This window comes from Microcaecilia unicolor, chromosome 1 (assembly GCF_901765095.1).
Source record: "Microcaecilia unicolor chromosome 1, aMicUni1.1, whole genome shotgun sequence".
NCBI lineage: Eukaryota > Metazoa > Chordata > Amphibia > Gymnophiona > Siphonopidae > Microcaecilia > Microcaecilia unicolor.
In genome coordinates this window covers 424,742,952-424,755,333 of record NC_044031.1, presented here as the reverse complement: position 1 = coordinate 424,755,333, position 12,382 = coordinate 424,742,952, and the positions used below count along the sequence as shown (strand labels likewise).

General features: G+C 46.0%; 1 protein-coding gene across 1 annotated transcript in view; it reads right to left on the bottom strand.

Moving 5' to 3' along the window:
* ATP9B (ATPase phospholipid transporting 9B (putative)) overlaps positions 1–10,813 on the bottom strand; it is a 706,895-nt gene extending 696,082 nt beyond the window's left edge. The window contains 1 exon segment of the mRNA XM_030211876.1: positions 10,646–10,813. Within this exon segment, the coding sequence (XP_030067736.1) occupies positions 10,646–10,725 (80 nt within the window). The 5' untranslated portion in view covers positions 10,726–10,813.
* Between the last annotated feature and the right edge of the window lie 1,569 nt (positions 10,814–12,382).

Below are 12,382 nucleotides of genomic sequence, written 5' to 3'. Positions count from 1 at the left end.
TCTTAACGGATGACAAAAGACTGCTGTTGGTCCCATGCTCTCACAGTGGGCAGAAAGGCACATACTCTTAAAACGATATTAGCTTTCTTATGCTCCACACCACGTGACGTGGATGACATCGCCACATGTGAGAATGAATGGCTTGCTTGTTCTTTGAGAATGATTTCTTTTCAACTCAAAAGGCCTGAACAATTCACTCAAGAATCAATTTAGTCAATTATCCTCAAGCTGGTCAAGCTATTTGGCCACCACTTAAGTTCTGTCACAGAAGGTTCAGGAGCAGGACTAAGAAAGAAAACTGAATTAGGTTATTGTTCTCTGAAACAATCTTTAGAAAACTAATCTTAAACTTTCCACATTGCTGTTATACGTAGGACCAGCTGACGTGGAGTTTCTGAAGTCTTTTCCTCTATTTATTATGATTATCAAGGTAGCAGAGAAAGTTTGCTTGCCCTAAATTATTTGTATGCTCAAATAAGGACAAGCACCAAGAATATAGTTTAATAGCATTGAAAAAGGGAAAATTAGGTTCTTACCATGATAATTTTCTTTCCTTTAGTCATAGCAGATGCAGCCATTACAGATGGGTTGTGTCCATCAACCAGCAGGGGGAGATAGAGTGCACACTTTTTTCATTGCCTCATACCAGCTTGTTCCACTGCCTCTCTTCAGTATTTGAAGCTTCCAAAGCAGTATGGCAAACCGCAATGGGAATAACATGAGCTTTCCTCACAGCGAACAATGGCCCTACAACAAAGGGCATTAACTCAGAATGGAGGGAATGAAACATCCTCCCGGAGGGCAAACTCATACTCCACTGAGACATAACTGGAGGGAATAAACTCATCCTCCAAAACATGAAACTGGAGGGAATTGTCATCCTCCTTTAATTGAACAAGAATCCTGAAGACTGTTTTCCGACTTTCTCCCAAGGACGGAATCTCCAGGAAACACAAACAGAACCTGAAATAGATTTAGAGCAGATAGCATCAGACAGGGAGGGATCATGGCTGCATCTGCTATGACTAAAGGAAAGAAAATTATCACGGAAAGAACCTAATTTTCCCTTCCTTGTCATCAAGCAGATGCAGCCATTACAGATGGGATGTATCAAAGCAATCCCTAGATATGGTGGGAACAAGCCACACCACGCGCCAGCACTTGCGCTCCAAAATGTGCAGCCCTCCTGGCAGCCACATCCAGCCTGTAATGTCGGGCAAAAGAGAGCTTAGAAGCCCATGTTGCTGCACTACAAATCTCTTGAAGAGAGAGTGCTCCAGTTTCAGCCCAAGAAGAGGAAATTCCTCTAGTGGAATGCGCCTTAAAGGCATCAGGCGGAGGCCGGCCGACAAGCAAATAAGCTGAAAAGATAGATTCTTTAAGCCAGCGGGCAATAGTGGCTTTAGACGCTGGAGACCCTCTGTGAGGACCTGATAGCAAAACAAACAGATGATCAGAGGTCCTGAAAGAGTTAGTAACTCGCAGATACTGCAGCAGAGTCCTGAGCACGTCCAACAGGTGCAATTGTCCAAAAGATTCTGGAAACTCCTCCTCGACAAAGGAGGGCAAGAAAATAGGTTGGTTTAGGTGAAACGCTGAAACCACCTTAGGCAAGAAGGAAGGCACGGTCCGAACCATGACCACCAACTCTGAAAACTGCAGAAAAGGGTCTCTACAGGACAGCGCCTGGAGCTCTGACACCCGTCTCGCCGAAGTAATGGCCACTAACAAGACGGCCTTCAGTGTCAAATCTTTCTCTGAAGCACGCCGAAGTGGTTCAAAGGGAGCACCCTGAAGGGCCTTCAGCACTAGCCCCAGGTTCCAAGCTGGACAAGGTGCACGCATGGGAGGACGGAGCCGAAGCACCCCTCTAAGAAACCGTGCCACATCCGGATGAGCAGCTAAAGACACGCCTTCCACCTTGCCAAGCAGGGAGGCCAACGCTGCCACTTGCACCCGCAGGGAATTATAGGCCAAGCCTTTTTGTACACCATCCTGCAAAAACTCCAGAATCAGCGAGACAGGAGCCCGCAGGGGTGTGATCTCTCTGGAAGCACACCAGACTTCAAACTGGTGCCAAATCCAGGCATAAACCACGGAAGTGGAACGCTTGTGGGCTTGCAGGAGAGTGGTAATTACTTTATTGGAATAGCCTCTGCCTCTCAATTGCACCCTCTCAATCGCCAGGCCATAAGACCAAATCGGCCGGCGTCCTCCATGGTCACCGGACCCTGTGACAACAGGTTGGGAACCAGAGGTAACTGAAGGGGATCCTCTATGAGCATCTGTCGGAGGTCCGCATACCAAGGCCTCCTGGGCCAATCCGGGGCGACGAGAACCACTTCTCCTGGATGCAGCCGAATCCGCAGGGGCACTCGCCCTATCAAGGGCCATGGAGGGAACAGACATAACTGGAGGGTTGAGCCAAGGCATCCAACCCCACCGCGCGAGGATCTCTCCGTCTGCTGAAGAAGCACGGGACTTTGGCATTGGTGCTTGTCGCCATTAGATCGATCACGGGCTTGCCCCACTTGGCACATATCTGCAGGAACACTTTGTCTGCAAGTTCCCACTCCGCTGGATCGATCTGATGCCTGCTTAGATAATCGGCTTGCACGTTGCTCTGACCTGCAATGTGAGCTGCCGACAGAAACTGTAAATGCAGCTCGGCCCAGTGGCAAATTTGTTCGGCCTGCGCGGCTAGAGCTCTGCACTGAGTGCCGCCTTGTCGATTTATTAGGCCACTGCTGTCGTGTTGTCCGACATCACTCTGACAGCCAATCCTTCCAGGGTCACTTGAAAGGCCAGAAGCGCCTGAAACACCGCTTTCAACTCTAGGCGGTTGATGGACCACTCCGACTCCTCGGGTGTCCATAGACCCTGGGCATGCTTCCCCTTGCAATGTGCGCCCCAGCCTTTCAGACTGGCATCTGTCACCACTAGGCACCAATCGGGGAGCGCCAACGGCATTCCTTGCCGCAGCATGCTGTCTGAGAGTCACCACTCCATGCTGAGTCGGGCCGCAGGGAGCCAAGAGAGTCTGCATTGGTAATCCTGAGATACTGGAGACCATCTTTGGAGTAGAGCATACTGTAGAGGTCTCAGGTGCGCTCTCGCCCAGGGCACCAGTTCCATGGTGGCCGTCATCGATCTCAGCAGCTGGACAATGTCCCAAGCTCGCGGGCGGGGCATCCTCAGGAGCAGACGGACCTGATTCTGAAGCTTGCACCGCCTTTGCTCGGGTAGGTACACATACCCCGAGGCTGTGTCGAACCTGGCCCCCAAATATTCTAGAGACTGCGAGGGGGTCAGGTGACTTTTGGCCAAATTGACGACCCAGCCCAGAGATTGAAGTACTGAGACCACTCTGGCTGTTACATGCTGACTCTCTTCAGCAGAGTTTGCTCGAATGAGCCAGTCGTCCAGGTATGGGTGAACCCGAATACCCTCTCGCCTTAGAAAGGCAGCTACTACCATCATAACCTTCGAAAAGGTGCGGGGAGCTGTGTCGAGGCCAAAAGGCAAGGCCCGGAACTGGAAATGCTTTCCCATCACCGCAAACCTCAGAAACTTCTGGTGCGGGGGCCAAATTGGAATGTGCAAGTAAGCTTCTTTCAGGTCCACAGACGTGAGAAACTCTCCTGGCTGTACCACCGCAATGACGGAGCACAGGGTTTCCATGTGAAAATGCTGCACTCTCAGGGACTTGTTTAATTCTTTTAAGTCCAGAATAGGGCGAAAAGACCCTCCTTTTCGCGGCACCACAAAGTAGATGGAGTAGCAGCCGCCGCCGTGTTCGACGGGAGGTACCGGGGACACGGCCCCTATCTGAATCAGACCTTGTAAAGTCTCCTCTACCGCCGCCCGTTTGGCAGCAGAACCGCATCGGGACTCCACAAACACGTCTCTTACAGGGGCGTCGAATTCTATTCTGTAACCGTCTCTGATCAGGTCCAAGACCCACTGATCTGAGGAAATGTTGGCCCACTCCTCGGCAAAGAGGGAAAGACGTCCTCCGATGACAGGACTCGAGGAGAGGGCCGGCGCACCATCATTGAGAGGGTCGCCCCTGAACTCCAGGCCTTGAGCCAGTGGCTGTGGAACGTTTGTCTGAGCGAAAGGAGTTCCTCTGCTGAAAACGGGCACGAGAAGTGAACCCAGCAGAACGCCCCGGGCGGTACCTTCGAGCTTCACGGAAGCGAGGTCTGTAAGAGGAGTGGACCGCCGCACCCTTAGAGGAAGGCCGAGGCCTATCTTCGGGCAAGCGCTGGGGTTTAGCCTCACCCAGGCCCTTCACAATTTTCTCCAACTCCTCACCAAACAGGAGAAGGCCTTGAAAGGGCAACTTCACCAACCTTTGCTTACAGGCCATGTCCGCCGCCCAATGCCGTAGCCAAAGAAGACGGCGAGCCGCCACTGCTACTGCCATGTGTTTAGCCGAAGCTCTGACAATATCATAAAGGGCGTCAGCAAGAAAGGACAAGGCCGACTCCATCCGCGGAGCCACATCTGAAAAGGGCTCCGCTCCATCACCGGGCTGTTCCACTGCCTGTTGCAAACAAGCCAGGCAGCACTAGCAGCATAACAACTGCATGCAGACGCCCGAATAGTGAGACCTGCAATTTCAAATGACCGTTTAAGTGCTGATTCCAGTCTACGGTCTTGAATATCCTTCAGGGCAACACCTCCTTCAACAGGGAGGGTAATTCTCTTTGTCACAGCTGTGACTAGGGCATCCACTTTAGGCATAGCAAAGCGAGCCATATGCTCCTCACTCAGAGGGTATAATTGCCCCATAGCCCTGGAAACTTTCAAAGGTCCCTCGGGGTCAGCCCATTGAGCCGAAATAAGCTCTTGGATGGAGTCATGCAAAGGAAAGGCTCGAGCAGGCTTTTTGGTACTAGCCATCCTAGGATTCACAGAGGAGGCTGAGCCACTGGCAGGGTCCTCAATAGAGAGAGCCTGCAGGGCATCAGAAATAAGCGCTGGTAGCTCATCACGGAGGAAAATCCTCACCGCGGAGGGATCGTCCAGATCCTGAGTCACTTCTGCACCAGACTCTGGCTCCTCAGACCATGAAGGCCTGCCAAGAGTCCTCCGAATCCTCGCAGCCCGACCACGGGGGGGGGGGGGGGGGGGAGGAGATGCAGCACTCTCTGAAGGGGAATGAGCCCTTCTGCGCTTCATATTCTGCCAATTATCAGGGAATAACGCCTCAGAGGGCATACCCAGGCTAGAATCCACCGGGGGGGGGGGGGGCATTAGAAAGGCCCATGCCGGGCTTTGTGGGAGAGCTCTTTTAAGCATGTATGCTTTATGCATTAATAAGACAAAATCAGGGGAGAAAAACTCACCCTGGGCACCCGGATCTCTGCCGGGGCTAGTAGCTCCCATATCAACCTCACTCCGAGGCCTCCCCCCGGGCTCAGGACTCTCCGTCTCAGCGGAGGTCACGCCATGTGGTAAATTCAAAATGGCGCCCGCTGCCAGCTCAGAGCGCGAAGAATCGTCGCTCGCCATGCTTGGGCCGGCTCTAACGTCTGTACAGCACGATTTACAGAGCCCCGCTGCTGATCTGCGCTTGCCACACTTGGAACAGCGCTTTACTGTCTCCACAGCCATCGCCGAAAACGGCAGTAAAATTCAAAATGGTGGTTCGCGCCAAAATCGCCCCGATCGCAGGCCTACCCCGGATGAGTCAGAAAACACTCTTACCTCACTGGACCGAGTATCACAGCTCCGGTCCCACAGAAAAAGGCAAGGAAAAACCTCTGTTCCAGCGTCTAAACGCCAAAGCGCGACGCAACTTTTTTTTTTTACGCTGTGAGGAAAGCAGAGGTAAATAGAACTCCAGAGGCTCAGGTGAGTGGGAAAGGCAGGGATAGGGCGAACCTATGTGCCTGCATCCACTGTTGGTGGGGAAGGACAGGGAAAGCTAAGCAATGTGTCCACATCCACGGAGGTATGGGTAAGGCAGGGAAAGGGAGAACCTATGTGCCTTTAAAGTAAAGCTGCTATAGCCTCCAACACCCCTGCTAACAACTGGCAAAAGCACAGGCGCAACCTCCAGGCAGATTTTAGATGGAGCTCGAAGAAGCTGCAGCCACTCTGCTAGGGGAGATAGAGAATACTGAAGAGAGGCAGTGGAGCAAGCTGGTATGAGGCACTGAAAAAAGTGTGCTCTCTATCTCCCTCTGCTGGTTGATGGACACAACCCATCTGTAATGGCTGCATCTGCTTGATGACAAGGAATGCCAATACGGCCCTGATTAAAAATAATATGCTTCTAAACTCTTAAGGTGGAGGCACTGGAGAACCAATTAAGAGATAACTTAAGATTGCTGAATTTCCCAAGGTTCCCTTAAGGTCTCCTAAAAAGATTTTTTTGTCAATCTCTAAAGGAAATTTTGAAAGTGACTTCTGAGAAAATGCCTCAATTAGTACAGGTGTGCTACTTGCCTATCACAAAGGATATTCTAGCCTTGATGAAAGGACACTTGAAACTTCTAAACCAAACTTAAATATCTCTGATATTTTTTAGACAGACTTAGGGTCCTGTTTACTAAGCAGCGCTATAGGCACGTTAATGTTTTTAACGCACGTTAACCATGTACGTGCCTACAATATCCCTATAGGCGCATACATGGTTAAGACATGCGCTAAGTGTAGGCAAGGTAAAAACACTAACGCACCTTAGTAAACAGGGCCCTTAGTCTGAGGATACCTGCAACACTGATGGTTTCCTTTGCATTGAAATTGGATAGAGACTAGTTACTTTGACTCTTCTTACAACACCATGATTAACCTTTACCTCTAAGATCAAAATATTTCCCAATGTAACGAAAAAATGCAGAAGTGCAGGAGAGAATTTCTGTTAATGTGACCAGCTATTATTTAGCTAGGTGCCCTTTTCTTCTTTAAATTGCCATGTAAATGTATAGTTAAGTATTTTTTTTTCAATCTCAACAATTATCTTTTATGCCGGCTCATAGGTCAGTGGTATCCCGAATATCTGATTTTAATGAAACCATTGAGGTCTCGCAGAAGTAAGGAATACTGAAGCTGTGTATGTCATTTACTGTCCAGTCTTCTTTAATTTTATGTAAGTTTATTTCTTGAATATCTTGTTATATACTATGCCCCCCTTTAGATAGTGGGCTTAGGAGAATTACATAAAATTTAAATTGCTTCTACATTTGTTTTCCTACTATTATGTTTAAATCATTTCACATACTGTATAAGCAGTGTTGCTTGGTGATTTCACTTATAATTGAATAATTTCAAAATATTTAAAAAACCCAAACAAATTGGTAAATTCTGAGTTAGGAGTCACCTCTCACAAGGTCTCAGAGTTATTACAATACGTTAAAATTTTCAACCCAGCAGCTAAAAAAGAGCAAATAGAATTAACCCCATTTACAATGAAAATAACGACTAAAAAATGTAGGGACCTGTTTACTAAGGTGCATTAGCGTTTTTAACACATCTACAATTAGAACATGCTAACCGTGTAGGCGCCTATAGGGATATTGTAGGCACGTACACAGTTGACGCACATTAAAAACACTAATGCACCTATAACGCAGCTTAGTAAACAGGGCCCTAAGAGTCTAACATAGTGGTGTTCAGAAGGGGCTCAGAAAAGTTCTTGGAGTCCATTATAAATTATTAGCCAGATAGGAGGGCTATCGTACGTCCCTAGAAAGAAGCTATGAAAAACATATCAACTTTTTGGAATCTTCTAGTTTACTTGTTACCCAGACTAGCCACTGTTGGAAACAGCATGGTTGGCTCAATGGACTTTGGTCTGACCCAGCATAGCTCTTCTTATGTTCTTATCTTGGCCAAGCCACTAGAATCTACCTTGGCTGATACTTCCTTGAGACTGGAAAAAAATTAGGACTGAATGGAGTCTGAAAACACAAGAAAAATTCTTCAAAGACCTAATCTGTTTAAGAAACAAGTATTTTGGGGAGAAAATTAATCAAGATGAAGAGTGGTAGACAAGGTAATTTAATATGCTCCGATTTCCCTAAAAAAAAAAAAAGGACAAACAATAGCAAACAGCCTGAAAATAGACTTATTACATCAAGAAAACCCATACCACAATTCAAAAATGCAAAAAAAAAAAAAAAAAAGATACACACAATAATCCTAAAAGAGGAATAGGAAAAACAAAATCCCTGGTACTACACTAGAAATAAGGACACTCCTTAGGTCTAAGAACCTTATCTGTGACAAACAGATAAAATTCTGTTTCTGCACACTAATGGAAGCCCATTATACATCACTATCATGATTTCATGCTAAATTATTTTCACACTTCCTAATTTGTCTTTCAGTTCAGAGACATCGAACTATTTTTATTTGGTTACTTTAATCACATTGTCATTACTGAACGTTATATATTACCCTTGTTCTCAAATACTTGAAATGAACTGTTTATTTTCTTCTAATTTACTTTATTTTCTGTACTTTAATTGTAATAATATTCTGTACCCTTAATTCCGGAATTGGCGATCGCCATTACAGCATAATGTAAGCCACATTGAGCCTGCAAAGAGGTGGGAAAATGTGGGATACAAATGCGGCAAATAAATAAATAAAAAGACCTCCTCTAAAACAGTGAATCTCTAAGGCTGAAAACTACCTGTGGATAACAAGCCAAATCAACATAATAGTCTGCAAATCAAAAAAAAAATCAATGATATGCAGATCCATTAATGAGTAATTTAATTATGAGAAGGCTCCAGACAGTCCTTGTTTAACAAGATTTTCAAATGCTTTCTTCAGAGCTTCCGAGATTTTAGGACAGTCTTAGATTTCCGTAGAGGCTGACCAAAACCAGTGGGTTTGGTATCAGCAAAAACCAAATCCATGACTGAAATCCCTGGATCCATTTCCAGCCGGAACCAAAGCCAAAAGCAAAACGTGCTGCCTGGCCCTTTGCAGCCCCCAGCGGAAGAGTTGGTGCCCCCATGCCCATCCCTGAGGGCTACCACCCCCAAGCATCAGTAGGCCTTCTCTAGGCCTACATTAACAAGCACTGGTGGTCTAATGGCCTCTTCAGGGGCAGAAAAGAAACCCATTTTTTCCAGCCTGACGTTTTGAAATGGCTGTCGGGACTGCCGTGGGAGGTCCGGGACCTCCCATGGCAGCAGTAACAGGCAGAGCATCAGGGAGGAAAAAGTGTGTGTGTGGGGGTTCCCACCCCTTGAAGAGGCCACTAGATCACCAGGGCTTGTTAAGGTAGGCCTGGGGAGGACTTACTGATGAACGGGGCGGGGGGATGGCAGGGCAGAGAGTTTCAGTTTTAGCCAAATATGTCCCAGAATTTTCAACCGAAACCTGAACTCAGATTTCTGTTTGGTTTCAGTGATGAATCTGAAAACAAAATTCAGTCGGCCTCTAGATTTCTGCCAACCTCATCCTAATGCATTATGGGGCATGCAGCACAGACTTCAATATCTCTGATCTTTTTGAACCACCATCACTAACAATTATATCAATCCCCAATTAAAGAACATGTTTTTGTTCAACTTTCTTTATTGTTTTATTTCCATTAGGAAATCTGTCTAAACTGAATTAGACAAGAGTCCAGGAAAACTTTAATTGTAGCTGTTTCTTTAGAACTTTCAATGGTAGAGACTCAATAGCTACAGGCAAAAGATAGTTATTGGATAAGGGAAATTAAAGGAAATGTCAAAGGAAATGTTTTTCTGAGATAGATATTAAGTGTTTATAATATATAGTTTCAAATTTTTAAAAACATAAATCCACTGTGTCTTCTTGATGAGACATGTAACCAAATCAAAACACTTATCACTCTGGATCAACCATACTATATATAAAACTGTTAAAACACCCTATTTTATTTGGCTTTTGAAACTGTGGTTATTCCTGGAAGTGTGTGTATAAGGTACAAAACAAGTTCTAAAAGAAACCCCAAAATGCATCGGTCACCTCCGAGTGTAAAACGACTTTCCAAACACAAATAATTTGCATGCTAGGAGTTCCAATGAAATTCACAAGAAGATTAAACCTTGGGCCAGTAAACTACATATCCTGTCTTAAAAGTAGCCTTCATCGGAAGAGACCAACCCAGTAAAGTTTATGAAGTATTTACTTTCCAAGTCATAAGAAAACATCCTCCCGTGCAAACCACTGATCACATCAAAACATATCCTATCTTAAAAGTAGCTTTCATCGGAACAGACTAACCCAGTAAAGTTTATCAAGTGTGCACTTTCCAATTCACAAGAAAACGTCCTCCAGGGCAAAACCACTTATTCAACAGTAGGAGAGAATCCGTCAGGCAGGCCCAAAGAGAGTACCACCAAAACAGCTACACACCGCCAGCACGTTACTCTCGATCAATGGGACCTCAGCGGCAAGCCGCACCCACCACCGGACAGAAACTCCTCCCTATTCTAGCACTAGTCCCGCCTACGAGTCCCCAGACCAGGTAGCAGAAGCTAACAAGAATTCGTCAGTCTGTGTGAGCAGCAGCTATAGCTTGATCTTAGAGGGAAGGAGAAAGGAAGGTACCAAGGTAGCTCTCTCCGCTTCAGCACAGTAATTGTATGGCGAAGAAAGCGCGCTCTCCCAACTCCTCCCCTCCCGGCAGGGCCCCCCCGGTTTTTACCTGTTGTGCCTCTCAGCCGTATAATAAGCCGCCCTTTTCTGGGCTTTGCGCACCGGGTGAAGCGGGATAACATCCGCCATGTTTCCGGATGCCGCCTAGAAAGCGCAAGTATGGAGTGACGTCATCTGTGTGCTTGGGATCGCACATCAATATACTTCCTCCCAGGGACGCTTGCAGGGTAGGATTGTTAAACCAAGAAGGTTTAATGACAGGAGCTGACATGACGTCAAAAGGGTGAAGCCGACCCTCCTGCGCTTCGGCCATATTGGTCAGAACAAAACAACAAGCTCTCAGTTGCTGTATCCACGTTATCATTGTTGTTTTTATATAGTTAGAAACATGCCAGCTTCTGCAGCATAGGATGTACACAGAGGAAGTATCACAACGGAATAACCTTGCATTGGTTAGAGTAGTAATTCTAAATTGTAATCAATGAGTCATTTCGAGGAGCTGGTTATAGGGACACCCTAGCAAATGTTCTATTTGTGCAGAGATTTTTTTTTTTAACCTAGTAAAGGGCAACCAAAACAGAGATCGTGTTCTGAGAATTAGGAGCCATTTTACTAAGCCGCGTAACCATCTAAGCACGCCAAAACGGAGTTACAGCCCGGCTACCATGTCACTCGTGCGGCAATACACACATCCGAAAAATAATTTTTATTTTCAGATGCGCGTATCTGACGTGCGCCAAGTAGCAGTTGACGCACATAGATCATTACCACCCAGTTACCGTGTGAGTCTTTACCGCTAGGTCCATGGCTAGAGATAAGGTTGTAGACCCAAAATGGACGCGCAGCAATTTTGATTTTGCCGCACGTCCATTTTTAGCAAAATTTTTTAAAAAGGCCTTTTTTACAGGCACGCTGCAAAATGGATTGGCACGCACCCAAAACCCCCGCCTACACTACCGCAAGCCATTTTTCAGCGCACCTTAGTAAAAGTACCCCTTAGTTGCTTAACATTGACAATTTTTTATTTTTAACTACAAAGCTTTTTTTTTTAATCTTAGGGATATGTTTACTAAGGTGCGTTAGTGTTTCTAATGCACCTTTAAATTTAAAGCGCGTTAAACACTAATGCACCTATACATTTCTATGGGCACATTAGCATTTAATGTACGTAAACCATTTGCGCGTGTTAAAAACGCTAACGCGCCCATAGCACACCGTAGTAAACATAGGTGTTGTTTGAAATCTGGGAGCTTTTAAAATCTTTTTTTATTTTCCTGTGCCTAGATCAAAAAGGAAAATAGTATGTGGAACTTGTGGAAGCATGCTGCTTTGTTTTCTGGAATGCAGTAGTGTATTATAAAAATACACTTGATAATTTTTTTATTGATACTATTTAAAAGAGAAGTATTGAATAATAAAGGAAGCGCTACCTTCATGCAGAAGTCCAGAGTTAGTCTAAATGTGCCAGTTCTGTTGTATATATTTATTTCTGTTTCGATATCAATGCAAGCAGCACACTATTAGCCGCTAAGTTCATGCAACGTTAATTATTTTCAATGGAAAATATATCTGTTGGCTGCCAGCTATCCTGCTTATTTTCGAAGGAGATCGCTGGCCATCTTCCGACACAAATCGGGAGATGGCTGGCCATCTCCTAAACCCAGCCAAATTGATATAATCGAAAGCCGATTTTGGCCGGCTCCAACTGCTTTCCATCGCAGAGCCGACCAAAATTAAAGAGGGCATTTCCGCAGGGTATGGAAGGCGGGACGGGGGCGTGGTTAAC